Source organism: Chiloscyllium plagiosum, chromosome 3 (genome assembly GCF_004010195.1).
Source record: "Chiloscyllium plagiosum isolate BGI_BamShark_2017 chromosome 3, ASM401019v2, whole genome shotgun sequence".
In the NCBI taxonomy this organism is placed as follows: Eukaryota; Metazoa; Chordata; class Chondrichthyes; order Orectolobiformes; family Hemiscylliidae; genus Chiloscyllium; species Chiloscyllium plagiosum.
Window position 1 is genome coordinate 36,411,371 of NC_057712.1, and position 19,146 is coordinate 36,430,516.

General features: G+C 40.3%; 1 protein-coding gene across 7 annotated transcripts in view; it reads right to left on the reverse strand.

The window, feature by feature from the left end:
* Positions 1 to 256: 256 nt before the first annotated feature.
* The window catches only part of b3galnt2 (beta-1,3-N-acetylgalactosaminyltransferase 2), a 27,377-nt gene continuing 8,487 nt past the window's right edge, over positions 257 to 19,146 (reverse strand). The window contains exons 2-12 of one of the 7 annotated variants that reach the window (XM_043679927.1): positions 15,656 to 15,773; positions 12,123 to 12,223; positions 10,266 to 10,459; positions 9,329 to 9,424; positions 7,451 to 7,561; positions 6,996 to 7,086; positions 5,047 to 5,230; positions 4,252 to 4,374; positions 2,782 to 2,941; positions 1,405 to 1,461; positions 257 to 872 (exon numbers count right to left, since the gene is read on the reverse strand). In XM_043679927.1, coding sequence (XP_043535862.1) covers positions 741 to 872; positions 1,405 to 1,461; positions 2,782 to 2,941; positions 4,252 to 4,374; positions 5,047 to 5,230; positions 6,996 to 7,086; positions 7,451 to 7,561; positions 9,329 to 9,424; positions 10,266 to 10,459; positions 12,123 to 12,223; positions 15,656 to 15,773 — 1,367 coding nt within the window. In that variant the 3' untranslated portion in view covers positions 257 to 740. Of the gene's footprint in view, positions 919 to 1,404; positions 1,462 to 1,807; positions 2,942 to 4,251; positions 4,375 to 5,046; positions 5,231 to 6,995; positions 7,087 to 7,450; positions 7,562 to 9,328; positions 9,425 to 10,265; positions 10,460 to 12,122; positions 12,224 to 15,655; positions 15,774 to 19,146 lie in introns of those variants that run through there. The other 6 variants (XM_043679909.1, XM_043679941.1, XM_043679919.1 and 3 more) reach the window with 6 other exon arrangements.

The following is a 19,146-nucleotide window of genomic DNA, read 5'->3' on the forward strand; positions in this document are numbered from 1 at the left end:
TTTTCCTAGTTGCAGTCTTAAAGTTACAAACTGAGTGCATCAATGTTACCCACCTCTATCACCTAATTTAGTGTTATCAGCATGTTTGTTTGAATATATAATACTCTCTTCATTAAGTCATTGGTAACCACAATACAAAACAAAATTAAGGCCTCTGGGGAATACTGCCAATTAAGATGTATACCCATTAAATTCAGTGTTTTGTACTTTACCCAGTTTACTACATTGATTGCTTAAAACATTTTCCACTCCTTCCTTCCTGAATCATTATTTATTTCCTGCTCATATTGTTTACTTCTTTTCTTGAATCTAAATAATGTGGAATATGGAGAATAGAAAATGATTTGGAACACTTTTTTCCTCACTTACAAAAATATGAAGGTTTTTCTACTTTTTTCTTCTGTTAAGTTCTTAAATTGCAACACCCACAAAGGCTATGTCTAGCCATTGACACTGGTGCTACTGTACCAGCTCGAACCAAAATGAAAATGGTGCAAGCTCAGTAGCAGTTAAAAGTCCATAGGGCCAGTGGAATTAGAAGATAAGATAGGTTGTTCCTTTATGAACACAGTCATTTCAATCCAACTGTTATTGGGTTTGTCAAGATTGATACCTCAGCTTTTAACGAAAGACGAACCACAGATGAAACAAAGCATAGTGTTCTGACTCACAGTCAAGATTACCCGAGCCAAAAAGATCTTTGACATTTGCTGTGACTTGCTGAGAATTCACTGACAATCTCACTTTTGACAGTAACAGGGGTTTCCACACTCTTCCTTGTTCTTCCACAACTCAAGCAACTCCTTTGGAGAGTACTGTGGGGATGATAGAGCACCATGCAGACATTTCTTTTCACACAGCCAGCGAGGATCCTTGTCAGCAGGAGGATGGAAGAATAAGTGGACGTTTTAGTACAAGCTACAATAGATTCAAAGTCAAGAATAGAAAAGTTACAGCAGAGATTAAAGGCTTTTATGAACGTGAAAGATACACTTGAGTGGAGATCTAAAAGGACGGGCCATAAATAAGAGTGTTACTAATAAATCCAGTCAGGAATTCAGTGACACTTCCATATACTAATCCCTCTGAAATAAGGAACTTATTACTATTGCAATACTATGGCAAATAGAATTGATGGATTTAAGGGGATACTTGAGCACATGAAGAAAGCTGGTTGAGACAAAGACAGGGTGGAAGAAGCATTAACACTGGTATAGACCAATTGGACTCTGGCATGATGCTGTGTTTTATATTGCAATATTGCAAAGTAGCATGTACAGGTACTGTGAAAATCTGCCCCTCAAATGCCTAATTTTGCTTTTTTTTGGAAAGGGACTCATCACTTTACACATAGTAAAACTCTAGACTCACACTAAAACAACAGTAGAAATGTTGAATATTCACCTGATGTCGCTGAGGTCCAACTGCAGCCATCCAAATACCCATGCTGACATCTTCACCCTGCAGTTACAATACAGATCAGAGAGGCCTTCACACATCCAATATTTTCTGCATGTAATTGATTACAATAGGAATTACACAAGTTTTCTCATTTCGCAATTTCACTCCGAAAAGGTTTGGGACTGTATCAACAAACATGAACAGTGAAGATGATCCTTCAAAACAATCTTTGAGACATTCCTAGGACAAGGGCAGATGCTGCATATGGCACCATTGCCTCCAACTCTCTCCCATTCTGACTTGAAAATATATCCCTTTTCCTCCATAAACATTGAGTCACAAGCACTCTCACCTAAAAACACCATGAGAGTAATTCCTCCCCAGATCAAAAAGGATCACTACTTACTTCAAGGGCAACTAGAGATAGGCAATAATATGTTGGTCTTGCCCATATGCTGAGATGGCACAAATGCAACAGCCTGCGTTAGATCTTAACTAGAAGAAAAACTGTCCATAGAGAACATGTTCCTTAGATTATTGATCTGAAAAGGTAAGATGCAAGGGATGTTGCTCGTTCCCATATACCATGCAAGAAATGCAGTGACAGCAAGGTTTTTTCTTGTACTACTAAAACATTTCAGACTTCAATCTCTCAATTCAAAGTTCTTTACCATTTTAGCACCTTTCATTTTCTTATTGACTATGACAGTCAGATATGGTCTGGAAGGAGGTTTTATAATACAGCAAGTAGCATCCCTACTTCTGAGGCCATAATCTCCAGGTCTGAGACCCCACCCATGGCATGATAGCCAAGGAACATGTGTTTATGTTGTGGCCAAATAGGTTAAGTATCCTTCTGCAAATCCTTCCAATACACCACTGACAAGTGGCAAGAGCAGGAGATATTCCTGTTCAGTCATTTGTTGCTAAAAGCATTGGAGACTCTTACCATCTACCCTGTCCATAGCTGTAGTTAGCAACACACAATTAGTCTCACACCCTTTGGAAAATGGAGTTTATGGAGAAGATCAGCCATTATTTTATTGCATATTGGGATCCAAGGGGTAATATAGTCCACTTTAGCTCATATTTCTTATGTGACATGTTTGAAAAGACCAGATGACTCTGAACCTCTGGTTCCCATAGCTTTTAACTAGTGCTCTCCTGCCTGAGTCAGTTGTAAAGCACCTGATAGAGATTCATGGCTATGATTAATTAACAACTTTTATTATATTATGCAACCAAAAGAGGAACAATACGGACCTTAGGAATTGCTAAGACAAAAAATGGCTCTATTAGTAAAATGGATTCAAGTAACCAGTGAATACTTTTCAACCACGATATACACAAGCCAGTTAAAACCCACAAAGTGCCCAACACCTGATAGACTTTTAGTGTCTTGGCGTTCTCTGCCAGCCATTGAATTAAGTTGTGAGAGACGACATAACCAGAACCACAGGCAAAATCCGGATAGACCAGACTTGGGTATTCCAGTTCCATCCACTTCCCGCTTCCATCCACTGCCCAATTCTGCCTGAAACTGAGGAAATCATTTGTGGAAGTAAATGAATGCTGGGTCTTTCTGAACAAAGTTTTTAAAAAAACAGCTGTAAAATACTGCAGATGCTATAAATCTGCAGTGGAAACAGAAAATGCTGGAAAAATACAACCATAGAGAGAAAAACAGTTAATGCTTCAGTCCAATGAGCTACCCTCGCAATTGGGAAGATTTTGCTGATTAACAATTTCTAAGTTTAACACAAGCTTGAGAAATAACAGGCTAGGTACTTTTATAAAAGCCTTTCAGCCATGCTGTATGAATTTAATTATATTAAAACTTATTTGTCCACTTCCACTTGGACATTCTGTAACTATTCTGTAACATTTCCCTCAGATACCTCTGTAATTATCAACTACTTTTCTCTTGCATCCAGCATTTTGGCCTTTTAATGCCTCCTGCCTTACACCATATCACACTCCTTCCCTTTTGTTCTTCCCCACCATCCCCCTTCTCTGCTCTGTATTTGGTTAAAAGTTATTACATTTTTAATATCTTCCAGTTCTGAAAAAGTAATTGACCTGAAGCATTAAATCTGTTTTTCTTTCTCTCCAGATGTTGCCTCACTTGCTGAGTGCTTCCAGCATTTCATGTTCTAATTCATAAATTAACTTCCTTAGTCATATTACTCCAAAGCTCCACGTCTTTTGTGTTAAGGTGAGTAACATAGCACATCAGTTTCAACTGGTTTTCCACTTGGTACTTATCAAATTCTCAGGAAACACATTCCACTGAAATCGAGTGGTGGAGGTCCCTGGGTATTTGATATTGAGATCTGTCAAGCTTTCTTTGAACGTGAAACCACTTAGCTAGGAAGGGATAGCAAGACAAATAAAAGAAAGCAGTAACAGCACATGAAAGATGTGAGATTAATCCGCAGCTAAAAAATAATTTATTGACTAGCTGGGGAGAAGGGAACAAAAGATAGATCACATTTAAGAAAACGTCTGAGATAAATAAATATGACTCAGACTTATGCAAATTAATTCCCAGGAATATCTGGTAAGAAAAAAAGTGGCTCATCAGGCAAGTTATACAGTAATTCAGGCAAACAAATAGAAAATGCAGTGACTTTAACATGTAGGCAGCCAGATCTTCAATAACAGCTATACAGAGTCAAATTATGAAACAAATGTATGCAGTGCAAAAGGCCATGCAACTATTATTATCATTATTGCTGTTCAAAAGAATGATGTGAATGATTCCAACACTAGTGCCACATAGCCCTGCAAATCGCTACCTTGGAATGACTGAACGACTTATAAAGCTGTCACGAATACACAGATACTGACTTTCCCCACCACACATTCGTAGCTCCCAGTCTCTCTCCGGCTCTCTCTAGTACTGCCTCCACATCGACATAACAATCATCATCCGTTTTTAGTAGCAGCTTGAAACTCGTTGTCTCCACAGACCTGTTTGTGAGGTAAAAGCAGGTTCAGAATTCATGATATTATCAAACAAGCTTTCAGTAAGAGAGAGAGAGAGAGAGAGTGTGTGTGAGAACGTGTGTCGGTGTGTACATTCAAGGAAAACTCCTAAGTTTCAAGTGCTTAAGTTACCCAAAGAAAAGCACCATCACAGTAATATAATTAAAAGGAAAAGACTTGACTGTCTATGCTGCCTGTCATGACGTTAAGATGCCCCAAAACCGTTTAAAAATGAAGTGCTTCCTTTGGTGTAGGTTCTGCTAGAATACAGGAAACACTGGAGACAGTTGGCATACAGGGCATTCACAAACAGCCATTCAGTATTTGATCAGATATTATTTGTAGGTGTTGTTTGAGGGGTAAATATTGATCCCATTTCTGGGGAGAAATTCTCTGCTTTTATTCTATAAAGTGCCGTGTGATGTTATTTGTCTGCCTGAGAGAGGGCACCAAACCTCAGTTTGAACTCACATCAAAATGTTGGCACTTCCAATAGCTTGCACTCCCTCAGTACTGGCATTGGGAGTGTCAAGCTGAATTTTGTGCTCAACTTTCAGAATGGGAATTGATGCCATTTTTTTAGATGCAGAGGTGAGAGTGCAATCCTCTGAACCAGAAGTGACACAAAGTGTGAACAAAATGAAGAATATCCCTTACCACTGATAAAACTGAAGCAACTTGTGTGGCACATTTCTGTATGTGTCTATTACATCTACAAAAACAATATCTTGATAGGTTTGGCTTTCTTTTTGTAAGGCCGCATCTTCTTCCCTGAGCTTATTTTTGTGGATATCAAACCGCTTGGGCCTAGTGGTGAGGCTTTCCAAGAGTGTAGCACCATCTAAAAAAGATGAGTAAAATGACAAGTTGAATCTGGTCTTGTAGGAATCCTCATCATTAAATTTCAGGCAAGTTATCATGGGGGTAATAGTGTGCTTATTGTGTCAGAAAACTGCAAAGAGTCAACACAGAAATAGAAACAGAAGCATACTATATGATCCATTGAGACTCCTCCACTATCCAACCAATCATCAATGACCTCTTGGGCTTCAACTCCATTTTTTCACCTGTTTCCCCAAATCCTTGGATTCCAAGAGGCCACAAATCTGCATATCCCAGCCTTAAATATATTTAATAATTGGTAGAGAATTCCAAAAAAAACCTCAAGTGAAGATGTTTTTTTCATCTCTGTCTGAAATGATCAATGTCTTATCCTAAAACTGTGCTCCCCAGTTTCTAGATTCCCCAATCAGGTAAAACAACCCATTTGTCAGTGTTTCAATGGAATCTTCAATGTTTCAACAGAATCATGTCTGATTCTTCCAAGCTCCAAAGAATAGATGCCAATTTACTCGGCTTATTGTAGAATAATCCTCTCATTTCATGGACCAATATAACAAACTTTCACTCTTCTGTCTTCAATAGAATATAGAGACCAGAATTGCACAAAATATTCCAGGTGTTGTCTCCTCAAGTCCTGTACAATTGTAGCAAGACTTCTTTGTTCTTTTACTTCAATCCACTTGCAATAAAGCCAATATGCCATTTGCTTTACTAATTGCTTGCTGTACTTGCAGGCTAAATTTATGGTCCTTGCGTGAGTACACCAAAGTCTCTGAACATTTATATTTCCACATTTCACATCTTTCAAAAGGATATTCTACTTTGCTTTCTGAATAACTTCACCCTTCCTCCATGTTATACCCTATTTGCCACCTTACTGTCCACTTACTTAAGCTGTCTATGACTGTTTCCAGCCTCTTTGTGTCCTTGTCACCTAGCCGTGTGTCGCTAGCAAACTTAGATACAATATCAATGACAGATGAAGAGACAGCAGTAAAGATGGTAAACAACTAAGGCTTGCAGCATTCCACTAGGCACAGTCTGAAAATTACCTGCGAATCCCTACTCTTTGTTTCCTTACTATTAACCAATCCTATATCTGTGCTAATATAGCCCCTCATCTCCATAAGACCTTACCTTGTGTATTAACATTATCTGTAACACCTTATCAAATGTCATTTGGAAATTCAAGTATATTACATCTACTGGTTCACCTTTATCTACCTTACTAGTTTCATTCTCAAAAGCTCTAACAATTTTGCCAAACAGGTGGTCATTTTTATGTTGACCCTATGCTATTCGTGCTAAAGTTACTTAATGACAATAATATAGTAAGGCAGTAAATTATGCAGAAAGTACTTTTAAAAATTGTTCTCCACAAGCGTATATGGGTACCTTGCCCATTCCTAGTTCCCATCAGTTTGAGGCAATTCTGAGCTCACTTGAAACAGTATTAAGAATCAATCAAATTAATGAAGGATTGGACATACATATGGACCCAGACCAGGTAAGATAGCAAGTTTTCCTTCTATTTGGGATATCAATGCATCTGTCAGATTTTGACAGCATCATGATAATTTTCGTAACTTCTTATGTCACACTAAAGAGCTTTTATGTTACCTCTTAGGTGCTCAGACTATTGAACCTTTAAGGCCAATATCTTTTCTAGTTATTTCCCTACATGACTGTTTCAGCAACATCTTTTTTAAACTTAAGGGATTAAACAGTTTACAGGGTTGCAGCTTGGTCTTTCACTGACTTACCATGAATGGTGTAGGTAAAGCCCCCAGCCACAGCAGCCACATTCTGTCCAAAACCATCCTGAATCACCTGCTTCTCTGCCTGAAGCTGAGCCTATACAACAACAAGAGAAAAATTAGGAGGAAAATTAGAAGGGAAAAATGTACACAAATAATGTACATAAACACACATACTTAAAATCAATACCCAGCATAATATTTTTGCCACAGTTAACATGCCTTTAACACTAATCAGTCACATCCTTACACATTTAGTTGAAAAAGCTGTGCAACAATCCCACTATATTGCCTCTTGCAGTGCTCCCTCAGCACTATCCCCACAACTGCACATGCTGATCACTGTACCTCCAATAATAGTCATTCCCCAATGTCTTCCCAGAAGAGAGTCTTCTGCTCCTAATCACTTTTCTGTAGTAGTCCTGACTAGTTAAGTTACTGTAACACGAAGATTGACTTACTGCAGAGAATCTAAGAACACCTCCTCCACTGTCAAGGACGACATCAGTGAGGTTTGTGGTAATGAGGTACTGAGAGTCTTGGCTCTCCCAAGCAATGGTGCCTTCAAAGCCCTGTCAAAACAGGTGTTTTAAATTTCATGATTTGAGATTTTATACATTTTTGTTAATTTACTTATGAGATGTGAGGATCATTGTTAATTGCCCATTCCCAACTGCCCTCGTAAAGGACGGGTAACTACCTTCTTAAACACTGTAGTCCATTTGCTATGTCCACAATGTCATTAAAAAGGGAGTTCCAGGATGATAATCGGACGACAGTCCAGAAACAGCAATATAGTTTCAAGTCTGGATGGTGACTGGCTTGGAGGGAAACTTGCAGGTTGTGGTGTTCCTATGTATCTTCCATCCTTGTCCTTCTAGATGGTAGAAGTCATGGGTTTGAAAGGTGCTGTTAAGGGAGTTTTGTATCTTATACAAGGTACATACTGCTGCCTATGCACATCACTGGTGAAAGGAGTCAATATTTAAATGTGATTAGTGGAATGTCAATCACATACCCTGGATGATGTAGAGTTTCTCAAGATGCACTTATCCAGCCAAGTGGAGGATATTCCATCACACTCCTGACTCGTGTCTTATAGCTGATGGACAATCTGGAGAATCAGGAAGAGAGTCACATACAGAAGGTAGAAGGGACGGACTGCGGTTTGAGGGAAAAAGTGAAGGTTGGTGATAGTGTCACTGGACACTGTCATCGAAGTTCATACTCTAGGCACATGGCTTCAAACTCATCATTGCATTCAATTCAATTTAAACAAATAAATAGTTCTGGAACTATCTTTGCAAAGTGAATTATTGAGATGTCATATTTGAGATAGAGTTTAATAGGGTGAAGGTATAATAAATATCACAATGTACACTGAAGAAACATTAATGGAGGGATTGAAGTTTAACACACAGTGGCCATTGCCACAAGGAACATCATTTGAGATTCTGGCCAGGTTAGTTCTGGCATTGTGAGCAAGGTGGACTTCAGACTGAAGTGGTCAAAACATTATCTTCTGGAGAGATGGACATGGAGCTAGACTGAGCGAAATGATGACAGGTTTAAAAATCTTGAAGAGCAAAGGGAAGGTAAGCAATCGGAGGATAATTGAAGAAAATGGATAGATTAAGTTGGACTTTGTAACAAAACAAAGTAAACCTTAATCTATTAGACTGATATAGATTATATTTTTAACTCACTGGGTAGTGAGCAATATCTTAGAATGGCTGATACAGCCACATTGATATCCCCAAAAGAAGACAAATACCAGCTAATAAAATGGGCTCAGAGTGCAAATCCTCTGGATGTGAAGTGTGAGGACCAGAGTGAAGCAAACCACACTAGGAACCTGGTAATTTTCCTTTGCGAAAGAGGAGGAAAACATTGGGGATCACCCAAAATTGCTATCAGTCAAAAAGTGTGGTGCTGGAAAAGCACAGCCGGTCAGACAGCATCCGAGGAGCAGGAGAATCGGCATTTCTAGCATAACCTCACATTCCTGATGTGAGCTTATGCTTAAAATGTTGACTCTCCTGCTGCTCGGATGCTGCCTGACTGACTGCTTTTCCAGCACCACACTTTTGACTCTGATCTCCAGCATCTGCAGTCCTCACTTTCTCCCAAGATTGCTATCATCCAGTTCTTAATGGGCCGGTTAACAGTAGCTCTGCAGACATCTAAGCAGAATACTTCATCGCAAGACTTGAATAGACTGGGGAGAAGAAATATCACAAAGGATGCAGCACACAATACAGATTGGATTTTCTAAAAGGTTACTCAGCATGATCAGCAAAGGAAAAGGAACAAAACTATTCTTAAACCTTTGTTTGTACCTTAGGTAAAAGGAATCTTTCCACTGGTTTATACCACAGTTGGTTCACTTGTACTCCCGAGCTGAGCGGACTGAAGCGGGCACTGGCAATCACCTCCTGGTAAAATATTCACACAATAATACAGCAACAGCTTCCACTCTGAGAGTTTGTAAACAACAGGCTAGAGTTCCAACAAATTGTTACAGTGCTGGCTGGTTCAATCTGTTTCCCGTGTAATGTGCCAGCTAATCATTTGGTTACCTTAACCATCACAACTGTCTCCAGGGGCTATCAATGACTGCAATACCCATGAGATAAAAATGACTTTAAAAAAATTAATCTAATATTTGAGACCCATTCTGATTTTAGCCCACGTCTAAAATGAGCACCACAATGGTGGAAGCTGTTACAGAGAGAGGGGGAGCATTGTAGGGGCTGGAGGAGGTTACAGAGAGAGAGGGAGGGTTGTAGTATCTGGAAGAGGCAACAGAAAGAGGGAGGTTGTAGTGTCTGGAGGAGGCTACAGAGGGAGGGAGGGTTGTAGGGGCTAGAGGAAGTTATAGAAACAGGGAAACTTATTGGGCCTGTGCAGATTACAAGGTGAACAATAATGTAAGGCTTTTAGAGTTATTTGAAAATTGAGAATTTCATATTTGAGGCATTGCTAGTTGTGGAGTCAACTTAACTCAGCAAACACAATGATGATGAAGAAATTAAATTTGGTGTGAGTTATGTACGTGTTGAAGTTTATGATGGGTGCAGGATGGTCGGGTTGCCAAGAGTACAGAAGTAACTAATGAATTGATAAGACTTTGAGCAACAGACGTGCTGAGGCAAGAACTGAGAAACGTGAAATTATGAATGTGGACAAAGGCAGCCTAGGTGGTGGACAAGGTTAGGAGGTTAGAAGCTCAACTCAGGGATTGATAGGATGTCATGACTAAGTGGGGAGACTTACCTCCAGCGTGGTTTGGTAGAGTCGAACAGTGAGATTCTGATGAAAACCTGCTCCTCTCTGATCATGGAATACCCCAACTCTTGTAATAATAATGGGATGGAGAACGCGGAAGTCAATCTTTGAAATCTTGCTTCCCAGCAATGTTGAAGCAGGAGTTCCGAACAGACTGACAGCTTCAATTTCCTGGCCTATAACTGCAAAAAGAAAGAAAAGGAAGATTTACATTTCTATAGCATCTCTCACGGCCTCTAGACATTCCACAGTATTATACTTTACAGCCAATAAGTACGTTTGCAGTGATGTCACTGTAGGAATATAGGAATCACATCACTCTCACTTAGCAAGCTATACAGTGTTAACTAAGGATCATCAGCCTTAGTGATACTGGATGGGAGATAAATACCAGCTGAGGGAAAACATTGGGAAGAATACTTATCTTCAAATGAGAAATTTTCACACCTGATTGAAAGGATGGATAAGGCCTCAATTTAACATCTCATCTGGAGAACAGCATCTCCAACAGTGCAGCGCTCCCTCCATAATAAGTGTCTGCTGAGATTGTATGCTCATCACAACTAAGACTTGAACCACAATGTTCTGACTCAGCAGTACAAATGCTGTTTACTAATTCATGGCTGACAAAACACAGTGATACATTAAGACTCATGCATAGGACAGAATCAAATTCACACCCTTAGCTCATAATTGTTTCTCTGTATTGGAATACTGACCACATGGAAAACTTAATGATCTACATTAAATTATTAGCTAAGGTTAGTTTATAATGAAGCTAAAACATGCTGCTTGTCACTGAGTCAGCACAGTAGGCCACTTGGGACACTGCACCAGCTTAAAAATGTGTTGCTGGAAAAGCACAGCAGGTCAGGCAGCATCAAAGGAGAAGAAGAATCGACGTTTCGGGCATAAGCCCTTAGAAGGACACTGCACCAGCTCACTGACATAGCTACTAAATTACTCCCATTCATCTTATATTTTCCCTTTAACACTACAAATTGATCTTTTCTACTATTGAAACTGCTTCTACGACCCTTTCAGGGATCTGCAGATTATAACAACTCGTTGTGAGAAATAAATTATTTCCTGAACCAGATCTAAGAATATGGGGTAGGCCATTTAGGACTCAGGTGAGGAGGAATTTCTTCACCCATAGAGCAGCGAGCCTGTGGAATTCTCTGCTACAGAAAACGGTTGAGGCCAAAACATTGAATATTGTCAAGAAGGAGTTAGATATAGTTCTTACTGCAAAAGGGATCAAATGGTATGGGGAGAAAGCCGGGACAGGGTATTGCGTTGGATGATCAGATATTATCATACTGAATAGTGGAGCAGGCTTGAAGGGCTGAATGATCTACTCCTGCTTCTATTTTCTATGTTGCCATGTTTCTCAGTTTGTAGTGGGCCTCCATGACATGGGGGATACAATCTAGGGCGTAGATCCCTACTTGGCCGGATTCCTGTACTTGCTTAAACTCTGTTATGGTGGGAACGGTGGGTGCAGATCGACCTGGGAGGGGAAACAGCAGGGTGTTTGGAGATAGAGGGGGAGGTGACTGCGAGGAAATAGGAGCTTGAAAGTTTTACTGCAGCTGTCCCCTCCTGAAGCCTAAGTGCCATTCCAGTCTAGTGAGGAGTGAATGACTGTCTTAGTGCCCTTTAAATATGGCACCTGGACCTTTGACCATATAAGGTAATGGTAGGAGGTTGTTGAATTCCTACCTGTTCCAGCCACAAGATTCCCTGTGCATATGTTCAGATTTCCAGTATGTTTGTGTACATGATGTCCTCCCTTCTCAAATACAAGAGTATAGCATTTTAATAATTTCCAGCAAGTCTGACCTGGGTTTGTAAAGTTGAGCAATTGACAGGAGTAGGGATCCTCTCTGTCCTCATCAGGAATGTTGCAGCCATAAGTCCCAATTATAAACTTTGCAAGGACACTGCCAGAGACACAAAAAAAAATCTACAGTGCATTTCATGATCTCATTTGGTTTATAACCAATGAAGTACCTTTGAAGTAGACATTGTAATTAATGCATCAGCCAATTTGTGTGCAGAAAAGTGCCCATAAACTGAAATGTGATAATAACCAGATAATCGAGTTTAATATGTTGACTGAGGGATAAATACTGACCAAAACATTAGGGATAATTCCTTGGACTATGTCCCATGGTATGGAAGGGAAGAGGGGAATAGACCAAGGCTGGCAGAGGGGAGGGGAGACAAACCCTGTCCAGACCCTGTGAAGCTAGGTGGAGGGTGGAGAAGAGAGACCCTGGCATTGGGAAGGGATATAGACCCAGTGAATGGAGGGAACACATTTTCAATGCAGAATGCATCCAGGCAGAAATGAAGAACAAAAATCCCTGGTTTATCCGATTGGGTCATGTTTGGACTCAGTCACAACCCGTCAAGGCAACCAGACATTCCCCACTCCCTCAACCTGCCTTAATGATCACCATTAAAGGGTAAGACTATGAGAGGTCTGCACACCATATACTAAAGATATACGCTAGAATTAACATCATATTCTACAACGCCCCTCCACACCAAGGAACTGCAGCAGCTCAAGAGGACAACGATCATCACCTTCTCAAGAACAATTACAGATGGACAATAAACCTTAGCCCAGTCAGAAATGCCCACATCCATGAATGAATAAAATGTTTCAGATCTTACCAATGTTCCTGTATTTGTGGACAAGAACAGTGGTAATTGTTCTGCTGTTGTTCTGTTGACAACCTGTGTACATAATGAACGTACCACTTAAATATGTGTTATGTACTTTACACTCTTCACAGAATGGTTACAGTGCAAAAGGAGTCCGTTTGTCTATCATCTCGGTGTTGGCTCACTGAAGGAACAGTTCACCTCGTGTCACTCCCCAAGGCCCTGCATATTCTGCCTTTTCTGATAATCTAATTCCCTCTTGAATGACTCTGAAGCAGATCCTAACCACTAGCTACATGGAAATGATATTCCTCATGTTGCCATTGCTTATTTTGCAAATTACCTTTAAACTACAACTTCTTGTTCTCGATCCTTCCACCAGTGGGAACAGTTTCCCTTATCTGCTGTCGAGACAGCTCAAGATTTTAATATTTCTATTAAATCTTTTTTTCAATCTTCTCTTCTCCAAACAAAATAGTCCCAACTCTTTCAATTTATTGAGTAATTGAAGTCCTCTGTCCCTGAACCGTACTTCTGAACCTCTTCTGTCTGATGCTTTCACATCCTTCCTAAAGTGGAGTACCTCGGACTGAACTTTCCACACTCAGCCTGGCTCTCAGCTCTCAAAACATCTGTCATAAGCAGACTTTTTCTTGTTAATTTTAATCCCTGTATTATTTGGAAATTTTCTGCATCAGTATGCTTCCAGTGGAATGAGAAAGGAGGCATTTCTAAACCTGATTATATGAAATGAGATATACCGCGGATTAAGTGTCAATAGGAGCAGATTTAGAGAACAGTGATCATTGTACCATAAAGTTTAGACTGGCTCTGGAATAGGTCAAGTAACAATCTAGATTAAGGATTCTAGATTAAGCTAAAAATCTCACAACACCAGGATATAGTCCAACAGGTTTATTTGGAAGCACTAGCTTTCGGAGCGCGACTCCTGGACAACCACCTGATGAAGGAGCTGCACTCTGAAAGCTAGTGCTTCCAAATAAACCTGTTGGACTATAACCTAGTGTTGTGTGATTTTTAACTTTGTACACCCCAGTCCAACACTGGCATCTCCAATTTTAGATTAGATTAGATTCCCTACAGTATGGAAACAGGCCCTTCAGACCAACAAGTCCACGCCAACCCTCTGAAGAGTAACCCACCCAGGCCCATTCCCCTACCCTGCCCTATATTTACCCCTGACTAATGTACCTAACACTATGAGCAATTTAGCATGGCCAATTCACCTGACCTGCACATCTTTGGAGGGAGGAAACCGGAGCGCCCGGAGGAAACCCATGCAGACATGGGGAGAATGTGCAAACTCCACACAGATAGTCGCCCAGAGTGGGAACCAAACCCGGGTCCCTGGCACTGTGAGGCAGCAGTGCTAACCACTGAGCCACCATGCCGCCCCACATTAACTGGGGGGAAAGCCAACTTCAATCAGGTAAGAGTGGGCCTGACCCCAATAAATAGGAATCAAAGACTTTCAGGCAGAACTGCAGCCAAACAATGGGCTGTCTTTAAAGAAGAGTGTGTTCAGGTTGAGACAAGAAATATTCCCACCCAAGGGAAAGTTAGAGTGAACAGATTCAATGTTCCCTGGATGACAAATGATACAGGGATTAAGATGAAGTCTGCTTATGACAGATATTGTGTGAGTATTATAGCTGAGAGCCAAGCTGAGCATGGACGGCTCAGTCTAGCCCACTCGTGTGCAGTAATAAAGTCCCTACCACTGATTGGAAGGCCCAGGTTTCAAGTCCCACCCACGCCAGAGGTGAACTGGTTGTTTAGAAACACAAGTTAAATTATTTTTAAAATTATTCCTCGTACTATTGAATTTTCTACCACAATTACTCTTGTAATCTGTTGTCCCCTGCACAGCTGAGATAACCGTGTTCCATGAACTAGTTTCTGGCTACACTAACCAGATGAACGATTGTTTTCATCACTATTTGGAATTGAATACTGGCTGGAGAGTGGAGTGCATTCAACAGACTACTGCAGTACCTGCCTGTTTCTTCCTGACTGTCTTGTGGTCACTCACTCCCTATCTTCCTGCATAAGCTTACACATTGACCACATTTATAAACATGCCACCTACTAATTTCACAGCCCCAGCAATACCAGCTGCTAATCAAACTTTAAAGCTGCTGCCACTGACAACATTTCCTACACAAAAGATTATAGAAGATACAGAAAGCATCCTGGAGATCCTACATAGCATAGGTTGTGCATGGTAGGTCAAAGCATTTACCATTCTTCCATCTACTATAAAACTTTTAAAAAATCACTAGATACCTTCATCACCTTCTTTGACGTTGGTCAAATAAAGAAAAACAATGCTTTATTTGAAAGTTTGAAGGTTTTTGTTTCTCAGTTACTTACACTTATTTGCTAATTTTGGCCATGGGGAAAGAGAAAAGAGGTGAGCTCATTGATGGTTTTCTTTAAGAGTCCGTGTGTGGGGGGGGGGGGGGGGGTTGTTGGGTACAGGCTTCTGCTGTGCTGTAAGATTTTAGAATCCCTAAACATTGCAACCTTTCTTCTACTTCCTTCTCCAGAAGCCCTGGATTTTTTTTTTTACACCAAATAGCTATTTTTCATATATTTGCACACTCTTCTCAGCTATTTTCTAATCTAAAAATTGTTCAAAGAGAAAAATAACTTAAATGCTTTAATAATTTGTGACTCACCGCTGGTTCAGATGCTGTAAATGCCCCAGCCAGGTATTTCTGAGTGCATTACGTAACCCATGGTGGTGTCGAGCTGACAGTATACCAATCACAATATCAAACTGATCTGTTGTCCACTCTGGCAAAGTAAAGTCAACACTCAAGAGAAGAAATAGAAAGAACGTGAATTTACATTGTGCCTTTCAGGACAATAGGAGAACCAAAGTGCTTCACAGCCAATGAAATACTTTTGAGAGTTATTTTGTTTTTTAGGTAATACTTTTGCATCCCCCTGAGAGGGCGAAGGAAGACTCAATTTAATGTCTAATCTGAAAGTAGTTTCCCGAGTACTGCACTGGAAAGTCAGCCTTGATTACAGCCTTGAATTTCTGAAATGGACTTGAATATACATTCTCTGTGTTGGCCTTAAATCAAGAGATCATCATAACTTAACATTACAAAACTCAAACAGATTTTTTCAATACATTATGTAGCACCATGAGGTGCCTCATCACCCCTAAACTGAGATTATAAGATACAGAAGCAGAATTAGGCCATTCAGCCCATTAAGTCATGGCTATATTTCTCAACCACATTCTCCTGTCTTTTCCCTGTAACCTTTGTACTTACAAATTTTAGTTCTAAGTCAAATGTACAGGCAAAGGAATTTCCCGCTATTTCCAGTCTCCCAGTACCTACGGCAGGAGAGTGCTATACAGCAGCCCTTCCCATTGAGCTTTGGTGGCAGCTGCCACAAATGTTAATGCACATTGTAGGTTATTGTAGGAGGTACAGTGGCTCAGTAGTTTCCCTGCTGCCTCACAGTGCCAGTTCAATTTCACCCTTGAGCAACTGGCTGCGTGGACATCCTCCCCCTGCCTGCTTGGGTTTCTGCTGGGTGCTCCAGTTTCCTCCCACAGTCCAAAGGTATGCTAGTTAGAGTGGATTAGACATACTAAATTACCCATAGTGTTCAGGGATGTGCAAGCTTGGTGGATTAGTCATGGGGAATGTAGGGTTATAAGGATAGGGTAGGGGGATAGGTGGGTCTGGATGGGATGCTCTTTGGTGGGCGGGGGGGTAGTTGATGGGCCAAATGGCCTGTTTCCACACTGTAGGCATTCTATGGATTCCTCTTTATAAGTTATATGCCACACTGAACTGCTCAACATCATGCGTTATGTTATTCAGGGCTATTGGGTAAGGGCAAGAGAACGAATCTAATTGAATAACTTATTCAGAGACCTCACACAACCACAATGGAGCAAATGGCCTCCTTCTGAGCTGTACGATTCATTATAACGATAATAAAACACCACAACTTTGCATTACCAACTATCTTGTTAATCTTGTAAAATTCACAATACTTTCGGACAATTTAGCCATCTTAAAGCAGATGCTACATATGGGCAAAACTGAATGTACTGAACTACAGTGAAAGGTCAAAGATCCCATGTTCATATACTGCACTTATTTAACATTTTCAACATAACACTTCAGAAGATGTAATCAAACAAAATATTACTCCAAGTCATATTTGGATAAGTGACTAAAAACCCAATGGATGCATGAAGAGAAATATGAATAAAACACACTGAGAAGTCAAAACAATTTTCATCACCCTTTATATGATGCCTATGTGAACTGGGTGTGCTGCATTCCCAAGCATCCATTTTATGGCTGTTAGCCAAGGCTCACACAAAGTAGCAGGATTTGCCCTGGGACCTATGGAGTGTCCATTGACATTATGCTGCTAGCTAATGTGTTGGAGGAGGTAGAGCGGGGCTTTCAGCAAACAAAGTCAATTTTATTGTCTAATTAGAGAATCTCTACACAACGCAGCAAACGCAGGTAATTTTTCACCAAAATGTGTCAGTATATTCTTCAAACAACAAAGTTAGATGATAATCATGCCACAGTTATATCTGAAGTAGAACCCCCAAAATGAGATTCTCTTCCATTAGGATCAGAACTTCAATTACATTTGCATAAATATCCAACCTTTTCACTGCCTTGGATGCCTAGGTAAAACTGAGGGTGCTATTCTTATTACAGTGGAGAAGAGTAAGGAAAGATTAAATAAATCTTATGTAGTTTTGATAGAATAGGTGAGGAAGAACTGTTTCCAATGGCAGTTCAGCCAGTAACCAAGGACACAGACTTAAGTCAATTTGCAAAGGGATCAAAGTAAGGGGAAATGAGACTCATTCGTCTTAGACAAGTGACTTGCTGTGATTGTTGTGAAAGGTCTTTAGGACCCTGAAGCAAAATTGCGATGATGTCACAGAGATCCTCCTTATGGGCAAAACTGACATAGTGTAGGCAGAATTAATTAGAAAAGTGTGAGAGATGAATGGAGAGAGAACATGTGGAGAATATTCTTTCATAATGGTAACAATAATACTAAATATTATTAAACACAGTAAATATAAAGTGCAATCGAGTTCTAAAGAAACCTGAGCTTGGAGACGATTCTTGACCTTACCTTCCTCTCACCAATCTGTCAACAAACTGTTACATGTGGGTATAAAAGTCACAAAACAAAAAAGAATGATCTGGAATGCACTACCTGAAATGTTGGCAGAAGCTGATTCAAAAGTAACTTTCTAAAGGAAATTTGATGAATACTTGAGAATGATAAAAGCTCGGGACAATAGGGAAAAGGTACTGAGACATATTGGGAAACTCGTCCAAACAACAGGCACAAAAGCAATTGGGCAATTAGCCTCCTTGTGTATGATCCAAAAGAAGAGGTAACAAATACACAGGTTTGCAGTACAAAACTTTTTCGTAAATCCATGGGCAATCTTCAATATTTTTGGGTAATTTATCTACTTTAAAACAAATGCTGAACGATTTCTCATCTTCTCTGAAGACTGAGTTACAAGTATTTTATGTTGGGAAAAGGTGCTTCAATTTTTCCAATTAAATTTATACAAATGATTTGGATGTGAACATAGGAGATATAGTTAGTAAGTTTACAGATGACACCAAAATTGGAGGTGTAGTGGACAATGAAGAAGGTTATCTCAGAGTATAATGGAATATTGATCAGATGGGCCAAAGGGCTGAGGAGTGGCAGAAGGAGTTTAATTTTAGATAAATGCGAGGTGCTGCATTTTGGGAAAGGCAAATCAGAGCAGGGCTTATACACTTGATGGAAATGTGTTGCTGGAAAAGCGCAGCAGGTCAGGCAGCATCTAGGGAACAGGAGAATCGACGTTTCGGGCATTAGCCCTTCTTCAGGGATGAGGGAAGTTGGTCCAGCAGGCTAAGATAAAAGATAGGGAGGAGGGACTTGGGGGAGGGGCGTCGGAAATGTGATAGGTGGAAAGAGGTCAAGGTGAGGGTGATAGGTCAGACTGGGGTGGGGGCGGAGAGGTCGGGAAGAAGATTGCAGGTTAGGAAGGCGGTGCTGAATTCGATGGATTTGACTGAGACAAGGTGGGGGGAGGGGAAATGAGGAAACTGGTGAAACCCGAGTTCATCCCTTGTGGTTGGAGAGTTCCTAG